This window comes from Daphnia magna, linkage group LG5 (assembly GCF_020631705.1).
Source record: "Daphnia magna isolate NIES linkage group LG5, ASM2063170v1.1, whole genome shotgun sequence".
Classification (NCBI taxonomy): Eukaryota; Metazoa; Arthropoda; class Branchiopoda; order Diplostraca; family Daphniidae; genus Daphnia; species Daphnia magna.
This window is the reverse complement of record NC_059186.1, coordinates 7401171-7418044: the sequence shown is the minus strand read 5'-3', so window position 1 is coordinate 7418044 and position 16874 is coordinate 7401171. Positions and strand designations below refer to the sequence as shown.

Sequence of the window (16874 nt, the reverse complement as noted above, 5' to 3'; positions counted from 1 at the left end):
TAAAAATCGAAAATCTTGGTCGAAACGTTCAGCTAGAGCGTCGTACTTGGCCGTAGACCCATTTTCTTGTACATTTTCTCTCTGTATTTTTTCGTTTCTTTTGTCGTCTATTTTCTTTTCGATTCGTCTTCATTGTTATGCGTTGCTTGTCGATCGTCAAATGGCGTCTAGCTTCGGTCCAAGGCACACCCCACCCGCCTCCCCATCTACAATCTTCCTACCCCAATTGTGGTTAGGGAGGGAAGCCAATTCATAGACGGTTGACGACTAGTTTTCCCTTTTCTTTCCTCTTGATTTCATTGGGTTGGCAATTGTTCTCTCGACTCGACACACACACAAAAAGCAGAACGAAGAGGGGAACATCAGTATACCGGCCAAACTTCCTAGTCCCTACCGAAGCCCATATCCCAGGGAAAGGAAGATACGAGAGCTGCACCGTATAAGGACCCCCATTCAACGAGTGGGGATTTGCTCGGATGCGCATTTCCTTAAGCTCCTCCAGAAATAAAACGTAACAATTCGAAAACATATATACGTGAAAAGAGAGAAGAAAAACAAGAAAAGAATCAAAATGTTTAGGGACTCGGCAGATATAAAGCCGATAATCGCAATCTCATCCAGCCCATCAACCAACAACATTGCTCGCAGCCCATCTTCCAGAGGACAATTTTTCGCGTGAACTTGGTACAATGATCACAAAAAAAGAGAAGCAGTTCCTACAGGTAACAAAGAACCAAAAATAAGTGCCAGCTTAAACACCATGACAACCAGATTTGTTTCTTCTATTCTGACGCGTTTTCTCAATAACGCAAGATTTGTCCCAAACGATCGCCCACTGGTAACGACTTTGAACAAATCGATGGCAACCAGGTTTGACACGATTTTTATTCAAAACAAAGAGAACCCATGTTCCTCTTGCATTTAAAAAATGTTTTAGTACAATTTCTGCAATAAGCCGAAACATCCGGTTCCCTCCAAACCGGGCAGTCCCATGACGAGGCGTGAAGATGGTGTTTTGAGAAAATCCGTTTTGCCTAGATGATTTAGCAGAACAATTAAAAGTTTAAAACGACCTGTCAAATGCCAGAGACACGGACGAAACAATACCTTGTAATGTAGCATTCTTGAGAAATTCCGTAGCTGTTTCGTAAGTCATCTGCTGGAACGGTGATGTGCAGTCGGTCATCCCGTGACGGCTAAATGGCCGGTAGCCTCCACCTGATGTCATGAAGCTGGCCACCAGAGTTAAATGACGAGGATCCACCGTGATTCCGTAAACTTTGAAGACGTTGTTAACCTCCTGTTTTTCCAAAAACATTTGCTCATTAGAAGAAATACCACTGGGGTGCAGTCACCGTATAAACACCTTGACAATGACGCGGGAGCCAGCTTCAACTCCGTACTGTTTCACCACCTCGTGGATATCGTTACAGTACAGTCGGTTCATGTCCAGAATGTGGGCAAATTCGAACATGGCCTTGATGTTAACACCATCCGTTTTGATGACGATATCATCGTCTTCGGATTTCGGAGGTACAACGAATGCACGTTTGATTTTAGGAACGTGGTGCACTACAGTCGACTCTGCCCACTTCTTCAAAGAGCTGGACAAGTCCACCTTCTGAACAAACAATGGTACCTGAAAAACAAACAAATGCTTAGCTGATGTGACAAAGACAATCACTTTCCAGTCAAAGGCAGCAAAATCTAACCGAGAGTGTAAGCTCGCAATACAGGCTATTTTTGGCGTCGAACGTGTAATCGATGATCCAAGGATCCCTATCAAGCAGCGCGGTTTGGCGGTTTTCGTAGATAAGTTCCATGGCCGGACTCATTTCATAGGATGCCATATCAGCCTCTTCCTGCTCTCCGTTCAATGTTTTATCGTTGGGTTTCTCTTCGTCTATTCCTTCTTCTTCTTCCGCATCCTTCTTCAGCCCGGTCTCTTCACTGTCATCTTCAAATCCTTCGTCTTCAACGGGCTTCTTTTTCTCATCGTCTTCGTCCTCATCTTCGTATTCATGCTCGTCTGCGTGTTTAGCGCGCTGGTTTGCCGCGTTGAAATCTTCCTCATCATCTTCGCCATCGTTTGATTCATCATCTTCATCATCGCCACCCTTACGCGGGACGGGCGTCTTGGTCGTGTCTTCACCTTCTAATTTATCCTCCCTTTCCCTTTCATCCTCTTCGTTATTACCTGCAGTATTTCGACTAGCGGCTGCTGATTTACAGACAAAAAGTCTGGAAAGTACAACGAAAAAAATAAAATAAAATAAAACAAACAAAAGAAAAAAAAATTGGAAATGAATTACACAATGTTTTTAAAGGTTGCTTACGATTGCATGGATTGAGCGGCTGCTTCCTTTTTTATGCCAGGCAGAAGGACGGTGTGAACGAAGCGTGATTCGAAGACATGCAACACTTGTTTAGGTTTGACGCAGAAACGATCCTTGTACGAAGAATGAGGAAGAAATCTGAACGTGAGACCATAGTGTCGGGTGCGATTCCCAGTGACTGACAATCGCTCCGTCACTTCCACTTTTTCCAAAACATCGGCAAGTGTCACTCTAGTCAATTTAAGTTTAATTTTTTCAGCTTTACGTAAGGCTTTTGGTCCCTTTTCCTGTACGGAAGAAGACATTGGTTAAAATCAGCAAAGGATTAACTTTATCAACAATGCAACATCAATCACCAATAAGGGGATGTCCATCGACGGTGTTTGAATGTTGGCAGCTGCAACGATAAGGATTTCACGCAAGCGGGGAATACCCAAGGTGACGTTCATCTCACCACGACCGGCAAAGTGGAAAGTGTTGAGCGTCATTTGAGTGGAGGGCTCACCAATTGACTGGGCGGCTAATACTCCAACTGGTTCTCCTGGTTCGCAAGACGCCGCAACTGCTTTGCTGTAGATGAGACGCGTCAATTCTTTGCGCCCAATGGTTACGTTAGGGCGATCCAGGTAGCGCAACATCATGGCGTTCAGTTGCTCATCAAAGACATCAAGATGTTGGGCAAATGAAAAATGAGCATTCACAGGATCAGGAGGAGATCCTTGTTTCTTCGAATACCTACAAAAATAATGCTGAAACGCTACGCGTGACATAAGTAATGGTTGCGCAAACTTACGCTGCTCTTTCTTCTGACGACAACGCTCGCCAGGCGTTTTCAACTTCGTCAGTGGCCAAAGAGCGACCCCTGGGACCCTTTTCTGCAATCTTTCCATCTACCGAGTTCGACGCTGTAACCTCATATTCGGAAGAGAACTTTAAAAAACCACTTTTTCTCTGTTGCTTCTTGAAGGAGCCATGCTTTTTAAGCCAACGTTTCACCTGACAAAGCAAAGGGGAGAACGTTAATCAAAGCGAAGAAAACGATACAAATATTTAGAAACTTGTGCAAAACTGACCAATTTTTTTGCACTGTCTACTTCTATTTGATCAGAATCGTAAGACATTCGCGTGTTAGCCAAAGAGATACATTCACGGTTAGCCACCAAGAAAGGGATCCCCTTCTCGTTGAGGTATTGTGACTTGCCGATATCTAGTCCATCTTCACCATAAAGAAACTAAGGGAGAATACAGCGGACCGAACAATTAGATCTATGGAATACTTTAAAGGCATAATTAAATGATACCTGTAGAACTAATCCGTCTGAATCGCGTACTGTATGATCATACGCAACGCTCACCCCCTCCAAATGCTTCACCAGACAACGTTGCAAGTATCCACTGCGAGACGTTTTGACGGCAGTATCGATAAGACCCTAGCAAAATTAGAAATCGTGTCGATAATAGATGGAAGCATAACGCCTATAGATAAAGGTCAAACATACTTCACGACCAGCCATGCAATGGAAGAAAAATTCTTGAGGACGAATGCCTGTCATGAAACGGCCTGCAATAAATCCTCCTGCTCGTGGCGAAGTGTCATAAGCGACGAAGGACGGCAGTGAACGTCCTGATATCATCAAAGGCGGCCGTTTGCCTTCCAATTCAATTTGACCTAAGAGGCAAGAAATTTGCATAGCGTTGACGCTAGATCCTTTCGCACCTGACTGGATCATCAGAGAAAGATTGTTGTCTGGAAAGAGACGATGCAATCCTCCTGGAATACAAGTCCTGCGCACCACAAAACATTTTATGTGTGTTGTTTCTAATGTCTTCCTCTAACAAATACCAAAAGAAACTGACCTATTGACTTCATTGTTGATTTTGTCTGTTTCGCTTTTGTATTCCCTGTCGAGCGCCATTTTCTTCAACACTGACTCACTAAAATGGATTTCTTCCATTTTATTATAAACATCTTGCATGCCGTTTTTCTTAACGTACTCGGGATCAACGCCCACAGCTTTTGCTGCAACGCCATCTCCAATCTATTTCGATTTTCAAATTGTTACCTAGAACGATTAAGAAATAATAATAAAAAAAACAAAACAAAAAAAAACGTACTGTCTTTAGTCGTTTCAAAATCTTCTTGCGCTTTTTGTCAGCCTTAGGAGTAACCAAGATGTCTTCGACACCAAGGGTGAAACCTTTCAGTTGAAGAAAGGTAGTAAAAAGGCGCGAAAAGCACGACAGCAGCCGGCATGAATACTTGCCGCCGTACAGTTCGCTGAAGGCATGAACGAGACCGTACGATGTGGCACCGTAATGCATCTTATCGAGTACGCCCACCAACAGCTCGCCTTGCTGAATGATAACTTCACTTTCGGTCATGCTATTTGCATTTTCAAGAGGGGTACCCCCTGCCTTCCAGGCACGTGGTGGGACCGTTTGCCAGTCCTTGACACTGATTTTAGCAGTGGAATTCATGTTAATTAACGGCTTGTCTTTCGGCGTCAAATTTACAATGAGGGTGGATAGAATTTGTTTTCCCGACCACAGTGCCACAGGCTTCAATATAGTGGGAGGAAGAAGCTTCGTAGGACCGTTATATTCACGTCCCCCCAAACCGGCAAACACCAGCTGCTGGTAGTCAGCTCTGCAAGGATACCAAACGAATCACTCAGACATTCTTGCAGCAGAGCAAAGAATTTTAACGTTTATCACCTGTCAAAGAACTGCCCTCTCATCGTCAATTTCACACCCGAAATCATGTGATCTTGAATCAGACCACTGAGGGGAGTTCCGTCTTTAGGGACAAGGTACTGATGGGGCACAGCCACTAAAAAGAAATGAATAAGTTATTAGAAACGAGAAGCTTGCACAATGGTATGACAGGGTACCGATATTATAGCCTTCAGAACGAGCTACTTCATTCTGTGGAAAATGGGCATTCATTTCGTCACCATCGAAATCGGCATTGTAGGCTTTACAGTTTGCGTAGTGTAAACGCAATGTTTTCTCGCCCATCAGCACCTGAATGATTTTATTAGTGCTTCAAAGTTCAAGAGCAACAAAAAGGAATCAATCAGAAAAAGGAGAGAAACTTACCCGAACCCTGTGGGCCATCATACTAGGCTTGTGCAACGTAGGCTGGCGATTAAGCAACATGATGTCACCCGTCTTCAAGTGACGGTGGACAATTTTAGGCTTGAATAGACTTCGAACGTTGGCATCTTTTTTGCGAGACATGGATTGCGAACTGATCATCGCCTCGGAAGGCGTCAGTAACGTTTTGGCAACCGCGTCGCGCTGTGAGGCGTCTTTAGGATTCAGAAGGATCATCTTGCCGTTGCTATCTTCGATGGCCGTAGCACCAGGCCAGATATTCGGTCCATTACGTACCGCGTCTCGCATTTCCTATGTAAGAACCAAAATATTAGTTGTCCGAGCACCGTAGCTACTACAGCCGAACTTACGTAAACGTTCCACGAAGTCACCGGTGTAGGATATGTTAATTTTTTTGCAAAGCAATCGGGTACACCGACTTCTTCGACATCCAGATTAGGATCAGGTGTGATAACCGAGCGGGCAGCATAGTTAACTCGCTTTCCCATCATGTGCATGCGCAGGAGACCTTCCTTTTTCTCCATAATCTGCGGCAGTACTCAATGTGAATAGTTACTAAATAATTAAATGCCTTCGGCGTTGTGTGTACCTGTCGGAATCCCGTCATTTGTTGAGTGTCTTTGCTGGTTCCTACATCAACTATCATATTAATATCCTGTTGAAGCACTTGCCAAGCATTTTGTAATTTTTCCAGCAGAGTTGTTCCTTGAATGCTGTTAAGTAAACGTTGTGAGTCGACGGGAAGATGGTCCATAGAATCATTTTTATGTGCATGCAGGGCTGTCTTCACGACGTAGGTATCCGTTACAATTTTGCGCAAGATTGTTGTCTGACCGTTTTCGCTCATTTGCCCTCCGATAACGTTGACTGGTCGGTATCTTGGAGGGATGACTGGGATGATGTCTAGAAAGAACACATCGGTAGGATGCTTGATATTGGTACTCATCAAGACAGGGTACAAGCGCCCGAACAGTTCTTTTTCGGTCCTCCACAGCTCGCGCAAATGATCTCTGTGTAATAGTTTTGGTAAGTTCATAGTACAGTTCAACGACGAAATTATATAAAAAAAGAAGTACCTCGCGTCACTAGCAGTTATGTACATCATGGCTGCCGACTTTCTTGTTTTTTTCTTCTTCTTTCCCTCGGTTTCTTCGTCGTTATCTTCCTCGTCTTCGGGTTCTTCATTTTCTTTATAATCGACGTCAGCCCTCATGACCATATTGCCCCTAAAATGGTTGATCACATAACAGTGGTTAGAGGAGGTTAATTGCAGGGCACTTGTATGACCGAACGGTTACCCCACGACAGCAGATACCGTGCCTGGCTTAAGCGAGAAGACGATGCGGGATTTATAAAGGATAATTTTCTGCCAGCCTCCTTTGCATCGAGTACATTTGCTGTTGGCTTTAGTGGCTATACTGTCTAGGAAGGTTTTTATGAAAGTCTGCCTCAGGTTTTCCACGTTTCTCGTCAGAGCAGGCCTGGCACTTGAAGCAATTCCAGCATCTTTTTTCATCTTTTCAACAACTTCATGGATGTGAATCCTCATATGCTCTTCTGCTTCTTCGCTGAGAAATGCTTTCTTTCCTACTTCTTCTGCTTCTTCATCATCATCTGCAATCTCCTCATCATGGGGATTCACAATCTGCCACAAATCAAGAGCCTCGGTAATCAGACCATATTGGAGCAGTTCGAGCTGAGCCACCAAGATCATCTTCTTTTTTGCTGAAACGAAAACATTTTGTTCAACAAATTTTTCAACAAAAAAAACCAATTGGATCCAAAGCTAAAAGCTACTTACATGGAATTACAAAGAGTTTGCAGACAGGGCAACTCAATTTCATAATAGAGACTATAGTGCGTAGAAACATGGGGTGAAAGCAGGGGAGCGGCAGCACTATGTGCCCATAGTGTCCTGGGCAGTACTTCTTATCTAGGTGACATGTTCCACAGTTTCCTGATTTGTCAGTGCTCGGCCCCATTAAAACGTCGTAAAGTCCACCGGTAGTGGGATATCCGAGAGCATTGAAGGTCTCAGGATTGGACACCTCGACGACACTGATCTTCTTTATGTCATCCGAGGTGTGGAATCCGAAAGTCACGGACTCGGGATAATAATGAATACTACTCTGCCTCGCAGGTACTGCCATTTTTGCCTGAAACAAACAAACAATAGATGTAGGTAATGTTTTCACGCGAGGTGCTTAATCATCAGCCACACGGAAAATAGCAGTTCGGCAAATTCAGAGTTGGACGGGAATGTGAAAACACGTGCGAAGCAGACAGCTTTACGCCATCTGTTAGCAACTACTTCAACTTCGCTGGGGACGCACAACTATTTTTCGGACTAGAAGATAAACAAAAACAAAAATAAAAATTTTATTTAAAAGCATTGCAAAATATTTAGAATATTGAAATGAAGAAAAGTTGCGAAATTTTTATATATAAAGAAAACATAAAAAAAAAAGTTTATGCTTTTTATGCTTTAGATGCATTTGAGTGTTTCTCGGTGGACACCGCAATTGAACGCCGAACGCTAACCGGCAAGTAAACGAGAATTCCACCAGGGTGGGTTCAAACGAAGAAAGTCGTTGCCAAAGTTAAAAGGGATTTATGGAAATAAGCGTTGAAAGTTGGGTTTTTGCTAGGGGAGTCGTGCTGAAACTCACATCTGCTTATTGTTGGTATAAGCTGTTTGGTCTTTGAGTCGCGTATTTACATCCCTAACTCATAAAAGTCAATTACAAGACGGTCGACTATACAGTACAGAGACTCGCAGTTTTTCACTTCCATTAAAAGCACGGAAAAGCCCTCGATATTCCAGCGGACTCGGGCAATCGTTCATGATGAAAGTTTAGGACTCGCTCCGCTTGTTTTTTTTTCTTTCCCTGGACAACCGACAGGAATTTGAAACTGCCAGTGAAGTGTATGTCCCCGGATTTCGCGAAATGTATTCGATTCCGCTCGGTAGGAATGAAATAAATTTCACTTTGAATTTCTCGACGACGTAAATCTAGAAAACCCCGCTTTATGAAACTCATAAAGATGTTGATCGTCTCTATACACTCGCTCTGCATCATCGCATAATCAGACGCCAACGAAAAGCGAGATCCCAGTTGGAACGCAATGGACGTCGACTCGACCCTTAGCTATTCTCTTTCTCGCTTTCTATATCTAATATGCAGTAGCCAAAAACCAACGCATATTGTAACGAATATATCGCCTCGAGTAACGTCGATGCACTTCCATTGCCGGAAGGATGCGCGCAAAGTCCATAACCAACATTCAAATAGATCGATAAAATAATAAGGTTACGGCTAGTGCACCGAGTGTGTCTATATATGTCTGCGTGTGTCAATATACTTTGTACGCTTTATCCATTCTTCGGTTCACAAAGGATTTCGGCCGAAAACGTTTTGACTGTGTGTTATTGCCGATACGTTTTCGTTTTGCTTAAATATTATTCATAAAATATATACCTATAGCTTTACAAGCATGAGTGCTGCTGAATATCATTCTTTATTCTTTATATACGTATATACTGTGAGATGCATGCCGTTCGGCCTGTGCGTGTATGTGGGTGTGCAGCCGCACACACACACACCGTGTCTTTGACAGTTCCCAGTGTGGAAAGAGAACCTGAGCGACGAAGGCATGATTCGTGCACATTTCAATAGTGGTAGAAATGTAAATATTGACTCAAAGGCCATCGTTGCCAGTTTAAAATAGCGACTATTTTATGTCCTAACACGTCACACGACATCTTGGAAATTCACTTATACGGGCCTTCTCGATCGCTCTTCCGTCCAGCATTTATTTTTATTTATTTATCTTTTTCCCAGCTGTCCTTATTCATAGATATCTTTATCCCTCGTATCTCTCGAGGGGGAATTCAGCAAAGAATAAATCTAGGCACCAGTCCATCTAAATTTAATATTGTGTGAATATTGTCGCATCATATTAAATGCGAGAAGAAGAAAAAAAGAAAACTGATGAGAGAGAGAAAAGAAAACGAAAATACAAAACAAAACAAAATAATGGTATGACGGGGTTCGCAGTTGCCGGATCAACTTTGATTAGATATTCCCCAAGCTTGTGTCCTGTTATGCTGCTGTATATAGGGTATATATATCTATATATAATAGCTCTATCCTAGTACTAGTGAAGATCCACTTGGGCAACCCAGAAGACACAAGAAGAAGAAGAAGAAGAAAAAAAAGAAAAAGATTTAGCGTAGTTTTCTTTTTTCTTTATCTATTCCGGCTCAGACGCGACGAATGGAAAGAGGCTTCATCGGGCGGGAGGGGGCTCAAGTGTGTGGCAGTGGCCGTGTTGCTTCCCGTATATACAGTCTCCTATATATCTACTTATTATATAAGTTTATCTCTTTTTTTTTCTCAATGGATATTTTTCTTAACGTGGCCGATACTGTCCTGTTCTCCAGTCCTTGCGAGAAAGATGAAAGACACAGTTGTGTACAGCGGGAAGAAGAAAAAAAGATGAAGAGCAGCCGGAAGGGGATTAAATCGGTCCTGTACTTCGCCGACTAGGGCAGGATCAGTTGTCGATCCTTTTCTTCTCTTCCCTTTTTTTGTGGGGGTGGGGGGGGAGCAGGGTTTATAAAAGCATCTATTGTATAAAATTTATTCCCTATTTATTGATATTTATCGAGTCTTTCGATATCATTTGCCCCCCCCCCCTCACTTTTTCCATTTATTTTTCACGCCATTTTCAGTCGTGATTCACTCCCGACTCTATTTTCTATTTTCGTAAACACACAACAGTCGCAGCGTGGACAATGCTCCAAGATCTTAATCTTAATTTCTGATTTATTTATACTTGATGAATCAACCGGAGTAGATTTAATTGATGCAAGAACACCCACACAAATTCAATTGTGTAATCAACGGGCAATCCATCACCGTTGATGGTCGACTCGCTTCCAACATCTACCAAGGAATGTCTTCCAGCCCTTTTCTCTTTTTTTTGTTTGTTGTTGATTTCTTTACCCACTGAGGCGGACTGCGTTGCACAAGAAGAACGTTTCGGTTATAGGACTGGCCGTTGGTTGTCGCGCTGAGGCCGAAAGGCCTGCGTATATACAGTACACACTAGACAGACGCATTAGAATTTCGCGTGTGGCCTATACTTCACTTGCTAACGGTCTCAACGTGTCAGAAAGTATTAGCTCTCCAATCCGTTTGGCCATGCGCGATTAGCCGACGCCCTCGGCGCCGATTAACGCGCACGTTGCTGCGTATATACTCTGGTATATATACGCCTATAAACACGAGCCGCAAATGATGTAATGATAGTCTATCCTGTTTTATTTTATTTTTATTTTTCTTTCATTTTCCCTTGCATCGATACATGCACAAGAACGTGGGAAACAATCGAACGGAACGCAACTGTCTAATAGAATCAAACTGATGATGGACGCCTTCTACAGAGGCGGTAATGGTTCGCAGTGGCGCTAATGCACTGAAAATGGAAACAAATTTTCTCTTCTTCTTCTTCTAGATGATTGCGGTATGCCTTGATTTAATCTTCAAGTGACGAAAGCTGTATACGCGCAGTATAGGCCTTTTTCAGACGTGATGAACTCGTGTAAAATCATTTTCGCTTTGATGAGACAAGACGTACAGCCTCCACACAACTCCATTAGAGGAAGAAACCGGAGACCGTTGAGGCGCGTAGGTCTCCATTATGTACATTTGGGGGGGACAAAAAATAGCAACGGGAAAGCTGAGAAGCCTTTGCCCAGTGATTTAAGACACGGTCGGACAAAAATAAGAAAACGAAAGGGAAAAGTTGAGATTAGACAACAGGCAGAAAAGACAAGCGAATCTGCTTGTCCTGTTTATTTATATAAAAGAAAAGAAAAAAAAAGACGCAATCAAGTCCGCCCTTATTTAAGAGCTTCACTCGCATGGTTTATACAAGCCGAGAGCGAAGGAGGAGAAGAAGCTGCTAGGGAATATCCGTCGCCGTTCCATTTCAAATGACCCTATAATATAATAAGAAGAAGAAGAAGAAAAAGGGAAATCCAGCAGTAGAAGGCGTACATCCAACGATCGTGGTTCTCTTTGCTTACCCCCCCCCCCATGCCCGTTCTCTTAATAATATTTATTACGTAGACGCAACAATGGACGGAACTATAGACGCAGTTCTTATACCCATTTTTGTCTTGCATTATTTTATTTTTTGTTTTCTTTTTCACTTAAGATTTTTTGTTTTACATTTGTTTCTTGTTCGTGATGTACAGTCATCAGCGAAAAGACGATCAAGAGTCGCTCTCGATCGTCTCTTGATTCATCCCCTTTCAAGTTTTTTTTGTTTCTTCTTATATATTTGTAATAGAGTCAACAGCAAGCGGCAACAGCCACTTGTTTCCGCTTCTTTTCCCCTTTCTTTTTATTGTTGCATTCCTATTATTTTCGTTTATTTCTCCCTCTCTTTATATATTTTTATTTTTTCAGTCGTTTTCTACTCCAACTCCGTGCTAAGTTACATGTTAAAGAAAAAGCCACCCCTCGTCAAGTCTCATTTCAGATTCAAACTGTCTGTCCAAAGAAAAGAAAAGACATCAACATAAAAAGAAATGAAAGCGGAAATTCTCGTAAGCGGGGATTCCGGATCTCGAAACAACAACAATTCACTTTACCCGGGAAAGAAAAAAAAATCCCCATTCCCCCCCAAAATGTCGAATAATAAATATATATATATATACGGTCGAGGGGAAGTGGAGAGATCCTTCATCCATATACATAAATCGTTGGCCGCATAGCCGCCTCTACAGACCCGACAAGACGGAAGGCAAACAGTGTGAAATATATTTTTATTTTTTTCATCGCCCTTCTTTGCCCCCCTCCCCCGCATGTTTATCCTATTTTTCTATATATGCCAACATCGTGACAGAAAAATGCTCCCCCCCCGCCCCGTCCAAAAACAAGACAGTGTGTCGCGCAGGCAGACAAAAGGCAGCTATATATACAGTTAGATGTTGATGTAGTTGAGTCTTTCTCATCCGCCTGTCGTGCGCCATGGTCGGCTGAACCGCAACAAGGCAGATTGCTCCTTATATGTAACCCCCCCTTCTTCTTCTTCTCCTTCTATTCATTCGACTCACCATTTGGAATGCTGATGAATCCGTATATATAGAGACACTGCTTCATCTCTTTTAATATCGAGCTAAGTATTTATATATATAACAGTAAACCCCTCAAAATCATTCCCTTCTTTCCCTGTATGCAGAAACAATTCTTGCGAGTTCCTCCAACCAAACACTTTGTGTCTATTAAGATTTTGTCCTGTTTGGATGCTCTTTGTATCCTGTAATTTTCAAATGTTTTTCGATACTGTGTTACATAAGATTCGAGCTATATAACGTTGCCCTATATAATACCATCTTGTGGGAATACAGCCGTATAGATCTACAGCAGCACACGTATAAGAGAAATGAATGGCACATGTGGTTGAACGCTTCCGGACCATGTTAGATATCCCCAAACAAAAAAACAAAAAAAATGTGTGACCTCTAGCACTGAATCCATCACGATCTCCCTTCATCTGCTTTTGTATAACCATAGCATTCAGTCAGTGTGTGTAAACTTGTATGTATGCGATTACCCTTGTGTAAACAAACATAACGATGAGCTTGATCGATACGTATTTCTTTAGATATGGCACGTATAACCCAGCATCATTTTTCCTATCAAGCTTTTGTATTTATAGTAATAGACCTTCGATTGAGTCTTATCAACCCAATTCTCGTTGCACCGTACAAGCTTTGGGGGAGGAGGGAGGTCCATTGATGAGCTAACGTGCATAACTAGACACTAATATAAGACGACGCATAAAAAAAAAAAGAAAATCGATAAATTACGTCGCACGAGAACTCATCCATCAATTGGGATTCCTACGTGGATGTGCTACATCGACTTTAAGAAAAAGAATATAAAAATATTGAAAGAATCAAAAGGGAAAGGCCTACATTTTTGTAAACGTGTGTCTACCAAAACTTACCTCAGATGCACAAGACTTTCAAGAGCTTTTTTTTTCCAGCGTATAGCCCAGAAGCTTATCCAACAGCCGATATATGTGACATGATATCGCGTACTACCATAAAGAACACGTGTTGGGAGATGTTCGTCTTTTTATTCTCATATTTTCCTCGCATCGGCACGGCAATACATTTTGTCAGATAATTCTTCTTCTTCTTCTCTCTTTTCCTTTTGAAAAATCTACTGCCGGGATTTTCTCGCACGTGTGTCAACGCCGTTTTGGAAATGTCGGCCACATCAGGAGCTGCTGCCGTGCGTTTACTTCTTGCACATCGTTTTGAAACATCACGCGTAACCGATGCAAATGTTGGCCGCCACACACCCGACCCGATGGGCGAGGCAACAGCTTCGCTTATTTGATCCCGATTCCCAGCATTTATTTGCAATTTTGCCATCGTCGTTTTGCATCTCGTCGAACGGCTTCGACGTGCTGGAAGCAGTTGGCCGTTGTCATTTTTCTCCCACCCCTAAAAAAAGAAATCGACCAACAAGAAAGGAGAAACGAGACACAGGAACGACAAATGGCGTCACACCATCACGTAAGAATAAAAAAAAAAAAAAAGAAACGTCATTTAAAGGAATGAAGGATATTCGGTGCGCCTACGAATTAGGAGCCAGTCGTCCGCAATGGCCCAGCCCATCAGTCTTTTGGAAAAGAGGAATCCCCGTTGCTGCTGTACAACATACGCACAGCGGTTGAATACAAGTCGCTGGCCAAATGCCTCAAAGCTTCCGCCGAAAAGAAATCCGTCCAAATCTTTTTTTTTTCTTCTTCGTTTTATTCTTTCGTGTTCACAAATGTCGCTATAGGCGACACCAAGAAAACGTTGCCTTTCATCCGCAAAATCTTTTGCTTCCGTTTTTTTTTTTTTTTTTACGAAGGCAGTGCGGAGTCTGCCCGTCTTTTTCCTTTGAAATTCCCTCATACGCAACCGCAATTTTATATTTTTTGTTAAGGAAATTGAGTATTAGATTATTGAATTCTGTCGAACAAGTTGAACGCCCATTTGTATAAATACTATATACGTAGAAATGGTCGTAAACCGATTAAGGCTTACCGTCCGAGCCTTTTTATACCTTAAAATAAAAAAAGAAAAAGAAAAAATGTATCCTGCGTTTATATTCAAATAACAGCTGACAGCGTACCCAAGGGGAATGAAATCAGCCAACACGTATAGATTGCGTCAGCTCTTTTTGGCTTGTCTATATGACTCAGTTTTATACGCAGTCCTTGATTAACTGTGCCGACCATTCCCGGCCGTCCAACGTTGTCATCTACATTCAAAAGTGTGTCACCAGACGCTCAAACGTCACTGCCCCCTCACAAAAATTGTACCGGTATAGAGGTTGAAATGAATTGTATAGGCAAAGGTTAACAATTGCCGTCGCACCTATATTATACATACACGTAAATGCACGCATACATCATCTTTAAAGAATAGACACATTTGCATTGCGGTCACGTCGGAGACGAAACGTGACGCTGGTCATTGGCGAGAACAGTTTTGAACGTCCGTGAACGTCTTTTAGCGCTCGACGCGGCTTACCGATTCGACACGGCAATGAAAGGCCATCAAGCGTAGAACGTTTAGACTCCCTCTGGTGACATCAGATGTCTCACTAAAAAGGCCGGCTGTATACGTCAGTAATTCAAATGTGTTGTTTATAGGCTTACATAATACGGTATGTGTCTGTGAAATGATGCCAATTGATTTGATGTCAAACACATCAGTTAAACTAGAAGGAGATCCTTTCGCGGCCGATTGGTTATAGTGCCGGGAATTTGCATAGGTCATGTCACAGCAGCGAAATCCTGACTGTCATATTTGCCGTCAGCCAACAAACAGCCATGAAACTTTATCCTGTTCATTAAGTATCTATGTGGCGTGTCTCCAACATCCTCGTTTTGCATAAATCATCTCCGTGGGCTATTGGGAATTGAGGAGGGGCCACTTGCTGCTTCTTGGGTGTATAGTCTATATACACACGCCGAAGAATGATACGAAATAGTCTTATGAGATTAGGCATCAGATCTGTTTAAAAAGAGATTTTACATCCAGTCTGGTGCTGTAACTCAAACACACAGACGCAAGTGGATTGTGGGGCCAATTTTTTGTTTAGTGAAAGTGTAAATAAAAAATTCTAAAAACATGCAAGAAAGAACGATGCTTCTTTTGCGAATGGGATGTCACGGACGTCCGTCCATTGTGAATAACATAACCATCATAGCATGACCTTTAGCGATGTATGCCGCAAATCAACGTCCAGCACGGACAGCGTTGTGTATATACAAAATTCGGCCAGTGTGGCTTTTTATGATTAAAAATAATAGATAAATAAAATGGATGCGTCGGCACGAAAATCTTGTCGCTCTTCAACTCCCATCTTCGAAACAAAAATTTCATTGGCATGGGGGGGGGGCAACATGTGCCATTTTCTTGATATAGAAAATCAGCATATATCCACAGCGTGTGTATATATTTATGGCGTCGGAATGTATAACAGTCCTAAAGACATCGACTCCGCCCATACATCAAATGAATTCGTAAGTAGACACGTAATACACAAAGCCTTTTTTTTTGTTTTGTTTTCGATACATGTACTATAGTACATCAGTAGAATAAACCATTGAAATATTACGACACATTAAAAGACGTGTAAAACAAAATGAGTGTGAAAAGAAGAAAGCACAAAAACAAACAAGACTTTTCTATTACGCATATGGATTTAATATTTTTTGATTCCCAAACATTTTTGTTATTTCATTGTTTATATACAAGCCCTTTTAGGGCAGTAAATCTATTTGGGGGACGGAACTATGCTATGCTGTGATGTTTTTGTTTTTCTTGTTTGTTATTGTTCTTTTATTGCGTCATTTTGGCCTTGCCTCCTCTTCCACCACTGCGTAGATGTATGGGCAAAGGAGCTATAGACGATGCTGTTCGTTTACAACTAGGAAAGAGGAGTTGAAATGGCGGATGACTCTTCCCATTTTTCTGCATATAACAGACAAGGCCCCCCCTTTTTTTTATTTATCTTTTTATTAGACTTTATTTGCGCATGGTATTCCGCAGTTTTTCGTTTTGATCATTTATGGTAATGCATGCTGATGATCTGTCACCATGTTTACGACGACGACGCGTCAAACACCACATAGAAAATAGACGAGCCGATGGCAAACGCGTAGGACAAAGAAACATTGTATACATCCACGTCACTAGCACAGCCGCGCCCACATCCAGTAGGTCTTCGTTTCAACAAAATAAACCAAACAGTTAAGTCATTTCTTTATTTGAAATCTAAACACGACCATTTCATAATCCAAATATTAAAAAAATAATAAAATAAAATAAACCAA

The 16874-nt window shown here is 42.1% G+C and overlaps 1 protein-coding gene across 1 annotated transcript; it reads right to left on the bottom strand.

Moving 5' to 3' along the window:
* Positions 1-867: 867 nt before the first annotated feature.
* Positions 868-7743, bottom strand: LOC116922696 (DNA-directed RNA polymerase I subunit RPA1). Its single transcript, XM_045173936.1, has 20 exons — positions 7255-7743; positions 6752-7178; positions 6530-6679; positions 6043-6463; positions 5804-5980; positions 5436-5744; positions 5228-5360; positions 5052-5166; positions 4452-4983; positions 4194-4375; positions 3836-4121; positions 3638-3766; positions 3410-3568; positions 3130-3332; positions 2693-3071; positions 2337-2623; positions 1713-2241; positions 1367-1639; positions 1108-1300; positions 868-1034 (listed from the first exon to the last, which is right to left on the bottom strand). The coding sequence occupies exons 1-20, from the start codon at positions 7601-7603 to the stop codon at positions 934-936; spliced, it is 5334 nt and encodes a 1777-aa protein (XP_045029871.1). The 5' UTR covers positions 7604-7743; the 3' UTR covers positions 868-933.
* Positions 7744-16874: the final 9131 nt, after the last annotated feature.

Coding starts and splice junctions, on each gene's coding strand:
- LOC116922696 (XM_045173936.1), bottom strand. CDS start 7,603: ATGGCAGTACCTGCGAGGCAGAGTAGTATTCATTATTATCCCGAGTCC. Junction 5,981..6,042: donor AAATGACGGGATTCCGACAG/GTACACACAACG, acceptor GTACTGCCGCAG/ATTATGGAGAAAAAGGAAGG. Junction 4,122..4,193: donor ATCAACAATGAAGTCAATAG/GTCAGTTTCTTT, acceptor TGTGGTGCGCAG/GACTTGTATTCCAGGAGGAT.